Below are 20,398 nucleotides of genomic sequence, written 5' to 3' on the forward strand. Positions count from 1 at the left end.
CGCTGATATGATCCGTATGAAATGTACAAATGTAACGTACAATACATTTTCTTCTGGCGACTGGGCTGAGACTGGACCTTTGCTGAGCTCACTTAGAGAGAAAAAAATATCAGTCACGCTAATTTCTAACAATAATTACTCCAAAAATTTCAATAAAAAAATATAAATGTTATTTTATTAAACCAATTTTTATATTCAATAGCCCTAATTTCAGTGCAAACATTAACTGGCATAAACTGTAAATTGCTGCGACAAACACAATCACATCAATGTGTGTTCGCTGTTCACTACCAAAAATGTTTTGCGCTGCATCAGGGGGAACTTGGCTGAGAAATATTTCAAAGGGGGTACATTATTTAAAAAGGTTTAGAGCTGCTGCACTAGAGCACCAAATGTGGATTAATCTGCCACTGAAAATAGTCCCCAGCAAATGCATTATTTCCTCCTGTTTAATAAAAGCTACAGTGAGCAGATGTTGGAATTATTCAAGCCTCCGTCCATTCATCCCATTTGTCCCGTTCTTGTGAACCCGATATTTTAAGAATGCTTTAAGGGATTTTTTCTTTTCAAGTTTTGCACGAACATTCACTTGGACTCAACAATGAACTGATTAGATTTTGCTGGTCAAGGGTCAAAGGTCAAGGTCGCTGTGACCTTGCATCCATCTTATTCTCGTGAACGCAATATTTTAAGAACACTTTCAGGGAATTTCTTTAAATATGATGAAATATATAATTTGTTTTTATAATTTGTGTTTGTAGATCTGAAAGCCACAGACAGGAAGTCAGAACATATTTACAGACACACTAACATGTTGGTGGTTGTGATCTTTTTATGGGATTTTTTGACAATAAGAGAAGGTATGATTACAGCAGACTGATCCTTTGAAACCTTCAGACCTTAAATGGCGACTATGTGACAAAAACCAATGAACCAAAGTTTGCATCTGAGATAATCACTTCACTGAAACTAACAGGAATGGATTATTTTTAATTAAAGAGGCCAAAACTGTGCGACTGCAGACCTGCCTAAACCAGCACAGCCTCAGATGGCAGTTTGTTCAGACTGGTGCAAACTGGGATGAAAATTAACATTATAATGGTAGTGAATGTAATATTGCACTTCATTAAAAACCATTTTTTCCACTTTCGTTATCTGTGGTTTACTGACTTCATTATCAAGTCATTTTCCCAGCAGCTCTGACACTTGTTGAAGTGTCCTCAGGTTCATTGTGGCGCATTGGCTCCCCCTAGTGGTGAAACACAGCCAGGGAAATTATGGATTGGGTGGGAAGGTGTTGTATTTATGTTCTTACTCTCTTGAGCTTCATCTAGATTGATTGAACAGCTCAGATGTTACTGATTCGTGTTGCTGAATAGCTGCCATGAGTTTAAAGTCCTGCATACATTCAGCTATTTGACTTTTTGTCTGTCAAACTGTATTAGCCTACTAATTTACTTTCACTTTACTTTTACTGAGTTGCAATTGAGTTGGATGTTGATTTTCTCTTTGCAGGGACTCATTTGGTCAACTTTTAATATAAAAAATGCATATCTGATGCAGCTTAAATGCATAAATAGTATATTTCATACCAGTCTTTGAAGACTTGGAGCACATTTGTTTTGATCAGAAGCATTAAATTAAGATAAATCAGTGACAGTTGATGTCCAATGTTACTTCAGATCCACATGGAGTAAAACATTCACATTAAAATACTGGGGTACTACGACATAATCACAGATTTCAGTAGTCCAGTTTCTCAGAATATGCACTACCTTACAGGCCATACTTTGTTCTATTGTTGCTTTCTATCTCTAAAACCTTTTTTTTATGCAAAGACACTCTGACGTGCCAAATAACTCCTTCATTGGTGACAATAACAACTGAAACTAAAAACAAACATGTTGGTTCCTGTGGTCGGGGGTGTGTGGCAGCTCTCGAGCCCATCATGATGAAACCATCAGCTTCACTTTTGTGGGTTTAGTGGTTCTGCAGGACAGAAGATGGTTCTGTTACTTAGGCGAGAATCAACCAAATAAAACTTTTAAGACACAAAATGTTTTGTGTTGAATCATGCTGCTGCTCCTGTCTACACATTATGAGTGACGCAGTGGATGATAAAACGCACTCTGAGTGATGTTTCCTTTTGCTTCCATCCTGTCAGTGTGGGGAAGGAGCTGGTGAAATAACTGAGGCAACACTTTCCCCATCAGCCTTTCAAAAGTGTTTCTTTGAAACAAAACATATAGAGACTTGAGCAATGCATTCGGCGTTTTGTTCCTTTCAAGACTTTTAAGAGTTACAGCAGTCAGAGGAAGACGTTTCATTTCAATGTTCACAAACAGCAGCTTTAATCTGCAAGTGGTAGATGACAATATGATTAATTTGGTTATTCTTTTTTTTTATTCTTTTTTTTTGGCACAAGTTGCCCCAAAAAAGCATTCTTGAAGAGATAAGAATAGAGACCAGTCACTGTTTTAAATGAGGCCACATATTTTTTCTCACCACCCCTCAGCTTCAATAATCGTGTCTCATCTATCTTAATAACCTTGGTTATTTGTATAATACCCTTCAAAAATAAACTGGTGTTTAAGGAAGCTCTTAAATCTGTAGGTGTTTAAAGATTCTACTCCAGTTGCCTTATAAATGGACCTTTCCCCCAATAATATGAGGTGTAAACTCATTTTTGAGCACATTTTGTGAACCTTACCCCAAAATGCTGATACAATATCAAAAAAGATAGACTGTTGACTCATCAGCATTCATCTGATTCTCTAATAGCCTGTGTATTTAGCATTTTTCTACGAGCCAGAAACTTATAAATTATTCTTAATTGAAAATACTAGGGATGCACTGATCCGATATCTGGATCGAATATCGGCCCCGATATCATCAAAATATGATGAATCGGGTATCGGAAAATGCAACAGATACCTGAGGCGATCCTTTGCCTTTAAATCTATTGCGACGCCAGCTTCGTCATACGTCATGGAGTGAAGGAGAGAATCTGCTGTGTGGAGGTATTGTTTATTTTTGTTAAAAATAAATAATTCATCGTAGCATTAATCTGTTTCATCTTGTTCCATTTTATCTTAGGAAAGAACTGCGTAGTCATCAGTGCCTGATGCCTCTGGTCTTTCTGTTCTACATGTAAAGGTATATAGCTTTTTAGGTCAACCATGGAATCGGATCGGTATCGGCTGATACTCAAAGCCACAGCATCGGGAACGGTAACTGAAACTCTGACCCCACCCACCCCCACCATGGACTGTTCTCCATGCTGACCTCTGGCAGGAGGTTCTGCAGCATCCGTAGCAGGACGTCCAGATTCAGAGACAGTTTCTTTCCCCTGGCTGTAAGACTATTGAACACTCACATACAATAAATAAACACTCATCTATGGACTGTAACAGCCCCCCCATGCACCGCCCACCCTACTGCCCACCCTCCATGGCATCCTCACTGGACTACAACTGCTGCTACTTCTGATAGTGCAATATCATATCACTAGGTCACTTTATTCTCACATTGTACTGTGATGCACTGTAATTTTAATTTTAATTTTAACTATTTGAAATTTTAACTTTTTTTAAGTCATACCAGTGTTTTATATTTTATTTTATTGTAAGTTACACTATGTATGCGTCTACTCATGAGCCAAAGTAACGAAATCTCGTTTAATATGTACACCGATGGTGTATTTGTTGAATGACAATAAAGCAAGTCTAAGTCTAAGAAAAAGCTGGATCGGTGCATCTCTAGAAAATACCTTGTGAATGAGTCAACGGTTGTATCAAACCAAAAACCATTTTCCATGGTATAGGGCAGTCTAGAGTATCCTCCCATTTTTGACAAGTAGGCTTCTGTATGGAATATTTCCCAAGGACCAGTATGTTAAATTAAAATGATAAATGTTTCGGTTTATCTTTCTGTTTTGCAACCATCTGTGTTTTCTTATAGCTGGCTGACAAACTAACAGTTGATCATTATTTTTACTTTTCTAGTGCACTCTAAAAGCAGAAACCAATTGATTAACGTCTTTTTTCTTAATAAACTTTAACAGAGACCTACAGTAAATGCAGTAATGTGGTGATACATTTGTTCTTTAAATACTAGTTTTTTAAATATTTTTATTGCATTATTATCTGTACTGTGTAGATGGTAGGAACAAAAAAAGGCGCGGGGTCAACACCGACAGTTCCGGGTCAAGGATGAAAAACGGGGGGGAAAAAAAGATCGGACTTTTCCGGAGTTTCTCGGCACGCGCGTGCTTCAAGCTAACCGCCGTTAGCTTCTGTCTAACCGTCACTAACGTCTGTTTGCTGCGGAGTTTGTTAACGTTTTGGCTCTGCTGAAGAATTTTTGGAGGCAGTTAACGGACCATCAGTCACAACAGCGGATACCGGAGCAAAAACACCGGGACTGGACCGACACCGGGCGGCTGAAGGTGAAAAGTTTCGGTGGTCGGAGCAACGCTAGCGCCGCCGCGGCTGTGCGGAGAGTCTCTGGGTCCACGGTCATTTGGTGAACCTGTGCGAACCGTCATTGTCGTGAGTTCAAGAAGACTCGGCGGGATCTCAAGAAATAAAACAGGTGAGTTTTTGTGTGTCTGTCGAGTTACTGCTAAGTAACGTTATATATTAAATCATAATGCTAATGTGCTCGCTGATGACGATTAACCGTGATTATGGTGCCGCCGTTTGCTAACGACAGGTGCTAACTTTAGTAACTGTTAGCTTAACTACATCCGGTTGTAACGTGGTTAGCTAACATTCAACATGTCCCTGTTGTAGCACTTTATTTACCTCACTGTGCAATGTTGGGTTTATTTTTCTGGAAGGACTGTGGTACTTTTATGATTTATAAAAATAAGTGACAGTGATTCGTGAGCTAAACGTTACCTGTCATACAGCAAACCGACATTTTTAACGGTTGTGACGGTTAGGTTATCGTGAATTAGTGAATTAGTCTCATCTAACGTTAGTTTTCTGTAATGCACACGTTGTTCACTCGGCATTGAGTCCTTTATATTCCTCCAGATATTTGTTTGCAGCCAATCAAATTGTCAAAGTGTAAAAACAAAATGAAAGTCATGTTATTTATGTTTTTCTTTGAATAAGTAAATTATGTTAGTAAGTCATGTTTTTCTGTAAAGCGTCATATGGTCTTTAGAAATAGTTGTGTAGGATTGTTGTTGTAATAAATAACTTTATATAGAACAATTCATGCATAAAACGGAAAACATCTGTGATCGAGAAAAAGAAAAGATGATAAAAGGGTATGATTAGAAATACAAGATAAAGTGAAATCCAATTCAAACTAGGTTAGAAAGTTTCAACAGATTTCGAGCCCCCAGGCAGACTGTTGTTGTTTTTCAGGGTTTGTCTGTTTTTTGTCTTTGTGGCTCATTTTGTGTCAGTGGATAATAAGGTTGAAAAACAAGTCACTTTTATAATGTCGTCTTTCTGTCATAAGAATGTTTGCCTACTGTCACAGGAGTTTGGTGGTGTAGTGTGGGTGTGTCAGGTTCACTGCAGAGTATGTTTAATAAGGGAGGGGTCTGATGATGGTGACTGAACATGTGTCTGAAGCAACTGATAATGACGATGGCAACGTCTTTGTGCTTGGTCATTCAGATAATTTGGAGCAGAAGTAGAGCCTGAGTTTAACATTGGTCGCTCTAATTAAGTACATTTGCTACTAACACAGCTGCACAATTAATCAGAAATATTATTGACATCTCAATAGGTCTAAGTGCAATATCCAAATTGCATGAACTGGAACATTTTGATAAAGGTAAAATGTGTCATTTATTACATTATAAATGAAGCATGGTGGTGCCACAGAGATGCGTGGGCCTGTAAATTATATTCCAGATGTAAGGCAACATGCTAGTTTGGTGTAGACCCCAGTGACCCCATTTTTTTTCTCGGTGAAAATTAAATGCAAAAATAACAATTCCCCAAATTGCGACTCATTTTGCCATATCTGTCAAAATAATATTATAGTTTGATTTATTTTTGCATATTGAGCAACCCAGTGAGCACGACTGCACCACCACGTTGCAGTAAACACAAAACAGTGACTGTGGCTTTCAGTTACAGTGCGGCCTTATTTGTGTTGCTAAGAACCAGTCAGTGAGCAGTTGGAGCAACCTGTGAAGAAAAAAACATAAATAAAGTTGTGTAAAGTTTTGGCATCTGTAAGCAAATTAAAAATATCTAGAAAGGTTTTTTTTTTTTAAGTCAACGGTTGTCACTTTAAGGTTTGTATTATTTGAAAGATGCATGATCAAGAAAATATAATATCCATTATAAAATTTGGGCAACCTATGTTATCAAACAGGTTTTAGAGCAAGTTTATGCCTATTTTAAGTTATATGAATATTAGGGGTGGGGGAAAATCAATACAGCATAGTATTGCGATATTTTGCGTGGCAATTTTGTATCAATACATGAAAGCTAAGTATTGATTCTTTTATTACACCGAATATTAATATTGCAACTAAAAATTTAACTTTGATAGAAAACTTAAATAATAAAATCAGTTGCTGCAATAAAAATGACTGACACGAAATAAACAGACTGAAACCTTATTAGATACAACAAATGTTATTTGATCAATAACATCTAGGATTACACTGTCATAAACCAAAAACATCAAATTATTTTATCCAACCAACACCCCAAAACTTAAAGATATGCTAAGGAAATGATGGGCAAATTAATCTGGAATGAAAATTGTTAGTTGCAGCTCTTATTATGATCTGCCCTCTACAATGCATTGGAACAATAATTCTTGGTGAGTGGCGATGTCATGTTTAAATGTGTTTTTGTGTGTGTATGCTGTGTGCCTTGTTTTCCAGATAACATCCAGTGCTCACAGCTGTGTTGACGAGAGGTGACAAATCATGAGTAGCTGGATCTCATGAAACTGCCAAAATGTCTTCAATCAAAGGACTTCCTACAAGAGGATCAGATGTAACAGTTCTCATAACCAGGTCTCACTTGCATCCCCAGTGTGTGCTCGTAGAGTTCTGGGGAAAATTTTGCCAGGAGAGGACAGCAGATTATGAGTACCTCGCTAAAGACATTCAGTCTCCCGGAAACTCATTTCAAGAGTTTGAAGGGAATCCTGGTGACCAGTGCTTGGTTCAGATAGATGGTATTTGGTACAGGTCCCGCATAGTGTCAAGAAGCGGCCTGAAATGCAGTGTGTTCCTCATTGACAAAGGAAGGACATGTAACACCACCACAAGTAAGCTGGCATGGGGTAAGAAGCAGCACTTCCACCTGCCACCTGAAGTGGAATTTTGTGTCCTAGCTAACGTGTTACCCCTCACGCCTGAGAACAGATGGTCCCCAGTGGCTCTCGAATTTCTGAAATCTCTGTCTGGAAGGTCTGTGAAGGCACATGTGCAGGATGTACTGGTGCCACATAGAACATTTCTCCTGCACATCCCCTGCATATCCAAACAAATGTATGAGATGGGAATTGCAAAGAAGCTGTCCCCAGATGCATTTCAGGGCTTTGTTCTCAAGTCACTGCAGCCCCATAGTGGAGCCTTAGTGTCTCCAGAGGCTCAGATCTCCATGGGAGCAGTTGAGCAACTGCACAAGAAAGAGCTCTATATGTACCCAGAGCTGCCAGCAGGAACTGTGGAAACTGTCATCGTCACTGAGGTGACAAATCCGCAGCGGATTTTTTGCCAGTTGAAGGTCTTCTCACAAGAGTTGAAGAAACTCTCAGGGCAGTTGACACAGCGCTGTGAAGGCAGAATGGCCAATTGCATTGTAGGGCAAGACGTGATTGGGTTTCCATGCGCTGCAAGAGGAAGTGATGGCAGGTGGTACCGCTCTGTTCTACAACAGGTTTTCCCAAACAACAATGTGGTGGAAGTGTTGAACGTCGACTATGGAACCAAACAGATTGTTCCAGTGGAGAATGTCAGACCACTGGCTCTCGAGTTCTTCAGGATGCCCGTTGTGACTTACATCTGTTCCCTCCATGGAATCATTGACAAAGGGGTCGGATGGACAACAAGCCAGGTTGAGTATCTTAGGACGCTTCTCCTGCAAAAGACAGTGATTGCCAAATTTGAGTACCAAAGTATCTCTGAGGGTGTTCACTATGTCACGCTTTACGGGGATGAAAACACAAACATTAACAACATGTTTGGTACCAAAGAGAGCTGTTTTCTAGAGGGAGAAAAAACTCTTGGAGATTACGCCATCTGTAGAACTGCAGGGAGCCGCCAGCATCCAGGTCGGCAAGAGAGGAATCAGAGAAAGATGTTCTCTTCAGGACAGGATGAAGACGGAAAAGATGAGAAAGGAATGGCAGAGAAGTTGCCAGCTGAAGTCCTTGCTCTCAATTCATCACATGTGGCAGTTGTTCCGCACGTATCTGACCCATCTGAGTTTTGGATCCAAACCCAGAACTATGCAAATGAGTTGGACGAACTGATGGATAGCATTTACCACCTGTACTCAGATTCAGTGAATAAAGATGTGGTGAGAAATCCGACAGTTGGGCTCTACTGTGCTGCCAAGGCAGAAGACAGTGAGTTCTACAGAGCAACTGTGGCTGAACTTGGCGAGCAACAGGTCAAGGTGTTCTTTGTTGATTATGGAAACACTGAAGTGGTTGACAGGGGCAACATCAGGACCCTTCCTGATGAGCTCAAAAAGCTGCCATGTCTTTCACTGAAGTGCTCTCTGGCTGGTGTCAGGCCGAAAGATGGGAGATGGAGTCCAGATGCCTGTGACTTTTTCATCAAAGCAGTCACAGATAAAGAACTAACTGTACATGTGACAGCAAAACATGATGAGGGCTATGTTGTCCAACTTAAAGACCCCAAAGCTCAAGGAGAAAGAGATCTCAGCACACTGATGTGCAGTTCTGGCTTTGCTGAAAGGGCTGAGATACAGAGACAACCCAAAGCCAACATGACCACGCAACCTGCCATTCTGCCACAACTTCCAGATGCCAGGCTCTCAGGTGTATGCAGGAACAAAGCAGTGTCTTTCCAGACCCCATTCACAGTTGGCTCTGCCAGTAATGAAAGACTTACTGCATTCAAGGAGCACATGTTTCCCATTGGAAGTGTCCTTGATGTCAGTGTGTCCTACATAGAAAGCCCAAATGACTTCTGGTGTCAACTAGTACAGAACGCAGGGCACTTGAAATTGCTCATGCATGACATACAGGCTCACTATGCAGGCAGTGAGTTTCAGCCCTTTGTGGAAACAGCTTGTGTTGCTCGCCACCCTGATAATGGAATGTGGTACAGGGCCCTTGTAATTCACAAACATGAAACGGCTGATGTGGATGTGCTGTTTGTCGACTATGGCCAGACGGAGACCGTCTCCCTCTTTGACCTGAGGAGGATCAGCCCGCAATTCCTCAATCTGCGTGGCCAAGCTTTTCGATGCAGTCTGTTAAACCCTGTTGACCCAACATGCGCCATAAACGAGTGGAGCGAAGAAGCAGTAGCAAGGTTCCAAAACTTTGTGGAAACTGCGGCATCCAACTTTGTGATTTTGAAGTGCACCATATATGCCGTTATGTACAGTGAGCAGAAGATTGTTTTCAACATTGTGGATCTCGAAACTCCCTTTGAGAGTGTCTGCACCACTATGGCCAATCTAGTCAAAAGTGTGCCTCCCAGCATGGCTGCTGGACCATCTTTCCGTCTGGACACGTACTACTACTCAACGCACAACATCAAAACTGGAAAAGAGGAGCCGGTCACGGTGACATGTGTGAACACTGTCAGTCAGTTCTACTGCCAGCTCGAGAGGAACGCTGATGTGATGAAAGATCTCAAGAAGAAAGTGAACAATCTCTGTCATCAGCTTGAAAATGTAAAGCTCCCAACAGTCTTTGCAACTTTGTGCTTTGCGAAGTACACTGATGGGCAGTGGTACAGGGGACAGATCAAGGCCACAAAGCCAGCGATTCTGGTTCACTTTGTGGATTATGGTGACACCATTCAAGTGGAAAAATCAGATTTGCTCCCAGTTCCCAGAGAGGCTAAAGACATCATGTCTGTGCCTGTGCAAGCAGTTGTGTGTAGTCTCTCCGATTTCCCTGCCGATGTTCCCAGTGAGGTAAACGCCTGGTTTGAGACAAGTGTGACAGAATGTAAATTTCGAGCACTAGTTGTGGCCCGAGAGCCTGATGGGAAACTCCTGGTGGAGCTGTATCATGGAAACACTCAGGTTAATTCAAAGATGAAGAAGATGTTTCAGATTAAGATGCACACAGAGGCAAATGTTGTCCACCAGGGTCGGAGAGCGGAGGCTTCCACAAACCATGCACAAAAGACTCCAAAAGTTGTCCCAAAACAAGCTGCTGAAACGGAAGATCACACTCAAATCTCAAAGAAAAATGTCTCTGCCCCCAAACCAGCACGTCACGTGAGGGATGCCAAGGTCAAAAGTGCTCCGTTAGAGCTGTATATACCTCCACACCAAAGGCAGTCCTGTAAAAGCACACCAGGCAATACAGGAAATGGTTCTGAGCCCGGAGGTACCCAAATCAAACCAAGAAAGAAATGTCCTCCCATAGACACCGAACAGCTCATCAAATCCACATCACCTGGCACAGAATCTCAGAAGGAAAGCAATGCTGAAAAATTCCCTAAACTTGCAGACCTGCCCTCAAAATCTATCGCATCAGATATGGAAGCAGATATTTATGTCTCGCACTGCAACAGCCCATTGAGTTTCTATGTGCAACTTGTCAGAGAGGAGGATGGAATTTTCTCCCTTGTAGAAAAGCTAAATGATCCCCAATTCATCTCCCAAACCAACGACATCAAAGACCTGCATCCAGGTGATCTGGTTCAAGCAGAGTTTGCAGATGATTCCTCGTGGTATCGAGCAGTTGTAAGAGAGATTCACGGAGAAACGATGGCTCTTGTTGAGTTTGTTGATTTTGGAAACACAGCAAAGGTGCCAATTTCCAAGATAGACAGACTCCATAAGTCTTTCTTGGAACTTCCTGTGTACAGCACACACTGTATGCTGAGTGAGGCTGCAGGTCTTGGAAAAGAGGAAGTGCCTGACCCAGAAGTGGTGTCAGCTTTCAAAAAAGACATTGGTAGCAATGGAGAAAAGGTTCTCAAGTGCCATTTCATCAGCCAGTCAGGATCTGTTTGGGAAGTCAGTCTTGAAGACAGTGGTGTGAATGTCATGTGTAAAGTACCTACTAGACGCTCAACCGATGCTTCTGATATCGCTTCAGAGAAACTTCAGCAAGTCGAGGAAAAACCTGCCCAGAATTCTGACATCAGGAAATTGTCAGAAAATTCAGAAAAACCACCACTGAACTCCTACCACCAGCAAGTGTTTATAGAGGGACAAAAGTTGGAGGTCTACATCACAGCTATAAATGATGCTCAGACCTTTTGGTGTCAGTCTGCAGACTCGGAAGAACTTGATAAGATAACATCAGGTGTCTCAGAAGTGGGCAGTGCAGTTGATCACAAACATATTGATCCAGGCTCAGTCTCTCCTGGCAGCCCATGTGTTGCTCTCTTTTCAGATGATCAGTTTTGGTACCGCGCAGAGGTCATCGACAAAAATGGAGATGAGCTTTCTGTTCTCTTCGTGGACTATGGAAACAAGTCCCAAGTCAACATTACAGATGTGAGGGAAATGCCCCCTGATCTGATGGAAACTACTCCTCAGGCATTTCTGTGTGAGCTTGAGGGCTTTGATGCTTCTCACGGATCCTGGGACAGTGGTGCAGTAGATGAGCTGTCAGGGCTTACAACAGACAAAGTGTTACAGCTGACTGTCACCAGAGTAACAAGAGAAGAAGGAAGAATCAAATGCCTCGTGTGGATGGAATGTGAGGGCCAGGGGATAAATGAGGCAATGAAAACCTGGTGGAAGAGCTCCACGATGGAAAATGAACCTGGTGCAGTTGGACTGACCACTTTGAAAGAGACTGCACCACCCGAGGACCAACCAGAGTATCCTGAAAGTCAAGAAATGGATAATACTGATACCTACATTCACCCTCAGAGGGACCCCAGTGAAGAGCAGAGCACTGGTGAGCTTGTCGACCCCCAAGCAGATATTTTGCCATGTGATGGTGGCATCGATCCATCACTTGAAAAAAAGGGTGGAAAGGGAAGCTTGACCTTGACCTATGTTAAGAAAGCAGGTGAAACTGATGAAGGTACAGAAGAGGAGGGTTCCTCTGTTGACACTATTGGACTAGATGATTTAAATCCTCCATTGGAAGAGAACCCTACAGAAGCCATAGATGAGTCAGAGACTGCAACAACTGTCTTTAAGTCTCTGGATGAGAACCTTACTGAGGCCACAGATGAGTTAGAGATTGCAATAGCTGCATTTAAATCACTGGATGAGAACCCCAAAGAGGCCGTAGATCAGTCAGTGATTGTATCTCTTGTATATGAGTTTGTGGATGAGAACCATGTAAAGGCCACAGACGAGTCAGAGATAGTAACTATTGACTCTGAGTCTCCAGATGAGAACCCCACAGAGGCCACGGACAAATCAGAGATTGCAAGGACTGTGTTGGAGTCTCTGTATGAGAACACTGTGGAGACTGTAAATGAGTCAGTGATTGTACCTCTTGGATATGAGTCTCTGCATGAGAACCCTACAGAGGCCACAGACGAGTCAGAGATGGCAATGACTGCATCAGAGTCTCAGGATGAGAACCTTACAGAGGCCACAGATGAGTCAGAGACAGTAACGACTCACTCTGAGACTCTGAATGAGAACCCCGCAGAGGCCACAGACGAGACAGTAACGACTCACTCTGAGACTCTGGATGAGAACCCCGCAGAGGCCACAGACGAGTCAGAGACAGTAGCGACTCACTCTGAGACTCTGAATGAGAACCCCACAGAGGCCACAGACGAGTCAGAGACAGTAACGACTCACTCTGAGACTCTGAATGAGAACCCCATGGAGGCCACAGACGAGTCAGAGACAGTAACGACTCACTCTGAGACTCTGGATGAGAACCCCACAGAGGCCACAGACGAGTCAGAGACAGTAGCGACTCACTCTGAGACTCTGAATGAGAACCCTGCAGAGGCCACAGACGAGTCAGAGACAGTAGCAACTGACTTTGAGGCTCTGGATGAGAACCCCGCAGAGGCCACAGACGAGTCAGAGACAGTAGCGACTCACTCTGAGACTCTGGATGAGAACCCCGCAGAGGTCACAGACGAGTCAGAGACAGTAATGACTCACTCTGAGACTCTGGATGAGAACCCCGCAGAGGCCACAGACGAGTCAGAGATAGCAACGGTTGCATTAGAGTCTCTGTCTGAGAACCCCATGGAGGCCATAGATGAGGTGGAGATCCTAATAACTGACTCGTCTCTGATTGAAGAGGTTAATAACAACAGGATGGAAAGCAGCTATGACATCATGAATTTTTCTGGTAAGCAACACAGTTTTTTTTCTTTTAATCTTTGTTTCGGATTAGTAAACAATATGTTGCATTTCCTGCCCATCAAAAAAGCAGTTGACCGTAAATTAATACATGGGGAATCATGTCAGTATGGACAGTAAACATATTTAGTACTCTGATTATATCTTATGTGCATGGTAAAGTTTGGTCAGTTAACCTCGTTAATAATTTTACATTTGTTTTTGTTTTTTTCCATTGCATTTTCAGATTCAGCCGAGGAAAGAGACAACAGTGAGGTTACCACTGCAGTGGAGATCCCACCTACCAGTACAACAACAGTGAAAATGGTAAATTGTGTGACACTAATTTAGGTGCATAGTAGGTATGAACATGTATACTGCTGACTTGAGTACATATGGTGAAACAGACTTGATGATATCTAATTAGGTGTTGTATTCTTTTAAAGGTTCCCCGTGAAGCTTTCAGTCTCAGGGAGAGTGAAGATCTGCTGGAGACACAGGAGAGCATTTCTGAAGACTTGAAGCAGGTACATCACATCGATCTGATCTTCAGCTGTACCTCATCTCCATACAAAGCACGTAGTGAGATTAGATCTTTTGATGATCTGTGTCTGAAAAAAGACAATTACAAAAAACTCTGGTCATGGAGTAAAATACTTGCAAAGACATGATTTATTATAAACCTGTGGTTTTACTTGTTTTGACATCTTGTAGATTCAGACTGAACTGGTGCGGCCCTGCTGTGTGCCTCCTGTGCTTGGTGAGTGATTCCTCCTCTTCTTATTCTGACCATGTAACACTCATACAGTATGGGCTAAGGGTACCATGTAAAATGACATTTTTAAGGCTAGCTATCGATTAGCCTACAACACACTGAGTGTGTCTCATATGTCATACTTCTGTTAGTACACTTCAATATAGTACACTATGTACTTTGCGTGGTGCACTGAGTTTAACAAGGTAGTGTTGCCTCAAATCGTGCACTGACGTTTTGCACTTAACAAAAGTGACAACGGCTTTTCTTTTTCTTTTCTTTGATGGTCATCTTCTTTTTCAACTGCAAATTGCAAACGGACGGTGGAGCATCATCGCCAACATTTGACCACTATCTCCGCCCACAAAGAAACCAAACTTGTGCCACATCAGTGCTGGTTAAAATGTGCTGCCATAGCCAAGAGTAACTTAGCTAGCCAGCAAGCTAACGTTAGTATTCACATTATTGTTTGCTGTACCAAACCATTACAGACCCAACAAACATTACTGACTGCCTCTATTCGACAACAGTTTTGGTACTTAGAGCAAAAACATGCATAACTAACATCTGTATAACACGGCGGTGTTCACTGTAGCCAGCTCAGGCTCCTTGTTGTCCCCAGCCGCCATGTCAAAAGTTGAGAAGTTTGTGATGTAGCAAAGATGGAGACCGTTGAGGTTGAGAAGTGTCTCTTTTTCCACGCTCAATGTTTGGACCGTTTTGAGTGAGCCAGTAGTACACTGCATTTTCCCGTACTATGCAGTGTGAATGCACTCAACGCACTTGTGCACTCAACTATTAAGTGTGTAGTACAGAGGTATGTGATGTGAGACACCCTGACTGTAGCTTCAGGTAAATAAAACGAAGACAGAAAGTCGGAGTGCATCTTTGCTTTATAGGCAATTAGGTAAAACACTCAATCACATAAATTTGGTTAGCTAACATAAGTGCAGTGTCTAACACTGCGTGTGCTGTGAAATGACTGTATTTTGATGATGGACTGTGATTGTCTTTATAGATGTTCCTACAAAGTGTGAAATGGGAGCTGGAGATGACGTGCCAAAGGAAGAGCTGCCATGTGTTATCACACATGTGGAGGTAATGTTATGGACATACAGGGATTTGGATGGTGTTTTTACCAGTACTTGTGTTCTTCTGAAAGCCTCGTCCCGAACGGTCCAATAAGAATATGGGTCTTGTTACACCTTGTTGATCTTTGTTCCTTTGTATGACATGACATCATTGATGTAAAGTGCATCAGATAGGTCAGTGATGGATCATCTGTTCTGTTGCAGAGTGACTTGATGACTGCAGAGGAGAGCTCAGCTCATCATGAGGATACAGATTCAGGTTTGATGACATCATCATTTGTCAAACTGAATTTTGGGATTAAACACCTTTCAGGCATTTCCCATCCATTGTCATTTGGCATCTGTGTGTGTGATCCAAACGAAGAAAGGCAACCACGAGTCGAACATGGAGTGAAATGTCCCTTTAAGCATCTGACTAGCTGTTAGCTAACATGCTTTTTACCTTGCGTTGCTGTTTCCTGTACAGATTATAGTAACTATGGTGGTAAAGTCATGTAACTTTGTCCCCCACTTGTCACAGAAGGCCCACCTCTCAGTTCATCTGATAGGACGCTTTTCGGCTCTGATTTGAAGTTTTTCCAATGACTCCAAAGCAACGAGCAAAACACTCAGCTGATAAAACACGCTCTGACTGACAAGGCCAAATGAATCATTTGCTTGTGTTAAAGGGGCTTCTTGGTTTATCTGATATTGTTTCATCTGTCTTTGTGTCTGCAGCCCTGAGAGCTGACGCTGACACAGCAGCCAGTGAGTCACAGATCTGCACAGCTTCCTCTCAGGATTCGGTAAAGGATTTAAACCCACAGAATTCTGAAGTGAACCTGAAACAGTGATCACACCTGACGTGAATTTTGTCTTTGTTGCTGCTCAGGGTGACGGGGTTGAAGAGGTGACCTGTTGTGTTGAAGAGGCCTGTTTGACAGATATCTGCACAGGTATCACACCTCAGTGGTGACTGAATAAACAGCAAAACAGTGTGCCTGGCAGAACGTGTCATTACCATGGAACTTCACAGTCTTACCACAGTGTTGCTTTACACTGGGTCACACTGCCTGCATGAGCAAGCTGCTCTAGAGATTTGGAGTCTCACCTATTTTTTTCCATGTGACACGTGTGGTTTGCAGAAATAGACGGTGAAAATGATTCATTTGGACATCATACTGGCAACATTACACCTGTCACTACAGTTTCAGTATTTATAACAGTAGAGTAACTAACAGACATGTTTAACTCAACACTTAATTTCCATTTTAAATGAAAGCTTTCCAGCGTTTATGTGGACAGAATCCCTTCATTTTTTTAACACACAGCCTTTATTGTGGCTGTGTGAGGCAGACTCAGTGTAGAGATACAAGGCTGGCAGGCAGCAGTGCCACAGCAGCAATGCAGTCCATGTGAACATAGACTCCGTGAAGCAGCCGTCACGCGCTGCTCACGCAGGCAGTGTGATCCAGTTGTTTGCGTTGGGAGCAACATTATTTCTGATTATGTACTGTCTTATCAGTGATTTGGCTTCTTTATTGCTTTGCTCTGCAGATCCAAACGAGCCAGGTGATGACGTCACAGTCAGCAGTGAGAGAGAAGAAAGTCTCAGCAGCATGACAGCAGAGGACATTCAGGCTCTGTGGCTGCAGCTCAGGGTGGGTACAGCACAGATGACTTTAATCTTAAGAGGCTGTTTAGAGGTGAACACCATCAGTTACTGTCAGTGCAGTGGGTATTCTCGGTCCCATATATCAACTCTGGTGGCTGAGCGAAAATCAGCAAAAAAAATCCAGTGTCCACAGAAAAATTCTCCAAAAATGATTCTGTGTTAATTTTAAACAAAAAATAGTACATTGCTCAAAAAAGTATAAATTTAAGTCTTCATAAAGATTCTAAGAATAAACTAAGGATTCTTTAAAAATAAAAGCATGTTGTGTTGACGAGCTGCAGTGTGACGCGTCCACGTATTGTGCTCTTTTTCAGATTCAGTCAGTGACTGAAGATGAGACTTCTGCTCTTCACCAAGATCCACCCACAGGTTTGTTGCTCATCTTCATTACTTGTATATCAAATTTGAAAGGTCTTCCTCTGGGATCTCTTTACATTCTTTATAGTATATTTTAGGTGACAGTTCATTGAAAATGTGTGTGTGTGTGTGTTTGCAGCTCTGCCATCTGACACTGAGCCACAGGTCCACTCAGTTCCCTGTCAGCATTTGGTAATAAAAAATCAGTCGACGTCATTCTAAAATGAAACGCATAAACATGACAGCACTGACGGATGATTCTGTCTTCATTGTTTTTCAGAGTGACCTGGATGAAGAGGTTACGTGTCTCGTTGGTCCGACAGACGTCAGCAGAGGTATCTGACCTGATGTACACAATAATGTGTGAGCTACGTGTGGTGAATTAGACATAAATTAATTTCCAAATCAATATTTTATTGATGGCAGAAACAGATGATGAGTCTGAAGCTGAGACAGAGGACAGCGAGCAGCTGCTGAACACAGCCACCAGTCAGGAAGAGGTAACTGTTTGTATTCAGAGACACAGATGAAGCCAGTGGGTGGTTACATTCCTTCTAATGTCCACAGAGATGATGTCCAAATGTTTACAGATGCTTGTAAACTTTATGGATGTGTGGAGATAAACAGCATGTGTTTATCAGAGGCAGAGCTGTGGACTCGAGTCACATGATTTGGAATCGAGTCAGACTCGTACGTAACTCAAACTTAATTTGACATCGACAGCTGTCTACAAATACGTGTCTAAAGCCCTCCGTGTCAGCAGACGCACTAAATATCTTCCAGGGACACAAAACAAAACGTACACACGTCAGCACCTCTGCTGGAAAAAATCCTTGAGGACACACACTTTATTTTATTTAGACATAAAACATATAACAACATACATTATTAGTTAGAAAGAATAGTCTCTCAGAAAATGTCTTACAAATTCGGGAAGAGAAAGTTGCAGTGTTTTTTCTAATATAAAATGAGTTTACAACAACATTCACACAGTAGTGGTCAAAGGTTAAGGTCCCGATCACACAGGAAGTGTTTCAGCAGCTGGAGGTGCTTTGTGAAATAGTTTTTAATGAGAATGAAGCTTTTTTGCTTTTTCGCGTTGCTACAAGCCTCGTTTTTCTGCGCTCTAGGCACCTGGTGTTTTTGTCGGAGTGCTCTGAGCTCCTCGAGTTGAAAAAACTTCAGCTCAGAGCAGAAAAGCGCCTCACGTCCAATGGGATGATTTGAGAGGCGGGCCTTCTGTGGTCGTCACGACAACAAGTTTTAAATTGATTTTATTACTCTTGTCTAAGTTTACATTCGGTGACGAGGGCATTATGACTTGTTTAGAACTCAACACTCAAAGTTTAGGACTTGGACTCACCTTGGGACTTGTTAGCCTCGACTCGGGACTTGAGTCAGGACCTGAGTGACCTACTTGTGTCTGATGAGGTGTATTATGTAGCGGTAGACTCACTCACATATAAAGCAAAGCTGATGTTGGTTGTTTGTCATTGCAAGTCGCCATTTTTCTTTCTTTGCCGGCTTCTCAGCCTTTGTCATGGTGGCACAAGGGGACAACAAGGAGCCTGTTAGTGACAATCATACTGACATATCACCTTTCACCACAGTTTCCTGAATATATAAGTATTTCTTTTGAACTCAACACTTCCTGTTTTTGTCTCAGATTAAACACCCTCTGACCCTCTTGAGCCTCTTCGTTTGTAAAAGGCTTTTATTATGAAATATTTGCAGGAGCGGGTTGTTGACACTGCAGTGGCTTGCATGGCTCCATAGATGAGGAGTGTCATCTTTTAGTTGTGAAAACACAGTAGATAGAGCAGCAGGCAGCTCTGTTAGTGTGAGCAATGCATGTGTGCGAGCTGCAGCAGTTCAGCGAGGCCGCCGTCACGCACTGCTCACGCAGGCAGTGTGGCCCGAGTGTAGTAAGATCAAAACACACTCCCTGTCTACGGTTATAATTTATTGATGATTTTACAGGATTTCAGTGATGGTGTGCTCGAGGACAAAATGTCATCTGCTGCTGACAGTTTTGGTGAGTGATGCTGTGAATACTTGATAATTATATCAGTTTGGGTCAAATACAACATTGTTAGCATGAAGCAGTCGTCACATACATCAAAGTAAATTACAGGGATCATCAGCTGCTCTCTGGTGTGAAGCACGACTCTGTTACCTGTGTGTGTTTCATTTACAGGATGTTGTGTATGCTCTGTGATGAGTTTCATGTGATGTTAAATAACTGTATTTTTGTTGTTTCAGAGGCGCAGCTCTCACAGAGAACTCATCTCTCTCTCATTATCAATGAAGACTCTGCTGATCCGCGGCTGGCTGAGCGGCAGCCAGAGGAGTAACCACCTCCTGTTTCCTTTGTCTCCATCACACATTTATCAACTGTTTGCTTTCAGTTCCAACAGGTTCAACTTCAGTGTTTCTTTCTTTACTGTTTGCTTCTACGCGCTCAGTGCGGTCTTGATTTATTGGATAGAGCCGGCAGCTCGTCTTCATCCTTTGGCCCAGCAGCTCATTTTGTCGTTGAAACACAAGCTTCTGGTGAAAAGTGTTTGTGCACAGTCACAGTTTGTGTCCATGTGTTGCTCTGTTGTTACACATGATCTGTTCTGTTAAAGTGCCACATAATTCTTTGAAAGTGCTGAATCTTTTGTTGAATATAAAACACAGATTAGAGTGGTTGATATGAAACGCACAGTTTTCAGGACAGTTTTTGTATTTTGTGTGAATATATGCATGCGTTGAAGATATTTATGTTGGCACAATAAATATTACAGATCTTTAGAGATGAGTCGTGGTTTTCTTTCCTTCTTGCAGGGCAGATTAAAGGGATACTTAGGATTTTTTTTTTTAACGGGCTGTATGAGAAATTTACCTTTAGTCAATGTGTTAGCTTCAGTAGATGGAGGTCGGCTCGCCCCAAGTTTGGAGAAGCAGACAGGAGTACTGACACAGAAGCTAAGCAGCGTACTGCTGTGGCCGGGGCAGCAAAAATCTAACAGTTGAAGTGTATGCTGTATTGATATTTTCATTGACGTTTTTAGGCAGCTAAAATTTGTTTTGCTGCTGCCCCATTTGCTTAGCTTCCATCTTGGTACTCCAG

The 20,398-nt window shown here is 42.1% G+C and overlaps 1 protein-coding gene across 2 annotated transcripts; it reads left to right on the forward strand.

Moving 5' to 3' along the window:
- Positions 1–6,902: 6,902 nt before the first annotated feature.
- tdrd6 (tudor domain containing 6) lies at positions 6,903–20,064 on the forward strand. Of its 2 annotated transcripts, none has more exons than XM_050057923.1 (15): positions 6,903–13,437; positions 13,675–13,754; positions 13,874–13,954; positions 14,142–14,187; positions 15,200–15,279; positions 15,477–15,531; positions 15,990–16,057; positions 16,144–16,207; positions 16,809–16,912; positions 17,241–17,295; positions 17,423–17,475; positions 17,564–17,618; positions 17,710–17,783; positions 19,264–19,318; positions 19,546–20,064. In XM_050057923.1, exons 1-15 carry the CDS (start codon positions 6,942–6,944, stop codon positions 19,635–19,637), a joined length of 7,458 nt encoding a protein of 2,485 aa, XP_049913880.1. In that variant the 5' UTR covers positions 6,903–6,941; the 3' UTR covers positions 19,638–20,064. The 2 variants fall into 2 exon arrangements, with proteins under 2 accessions (XP_049913880.1, XP_049913881.1); XM_050057924.1 differs by having other exon boundaries at positions 14,148–14,187.
- Positions 20,065–20,398: the final 334 nt, after the last annotated feature.

The sequence above is a fragment of the Epinephelus moara genome, chromosome 12 (genome assembly GCF_006386435.1).
Source record: "Epinephelus moara isolate mb chromosome 12, YSFRI_EMoa_1.0, whole genome shotgun sequence".
In the NCBI taxonomy this organism is placed as follows: domain Eukaryota; kingdom Metazoa; phylum Chordata; class Actinopteri; order Perciformes; family Serranidae; genus Epinephelus; species Epinephelus moara.

Coding starts and splice junctions, on each gene's coding strand:
- tdrd6 (XM_050057923.1), top strand. CDS start 6,942: ATGTCTTCAATCAAAGGACTTCCTACAAGAGGATCAGATGTAACAGTT. Junction 16,208..16,808: donor TTTGACAGATATCTGCACAG/GTATCACACCTC, acceptor TTTGCTCTGCAG/ATCCAAACGAGCCAGGTGAT. Junction 16,913..17,240: donor CTCTGTGGCTGCAGCTCAGG/GTGGGTACAGCA, acceptor GCTCTTTTTCAG/ATTCAGTCAGTGACTGAAGA.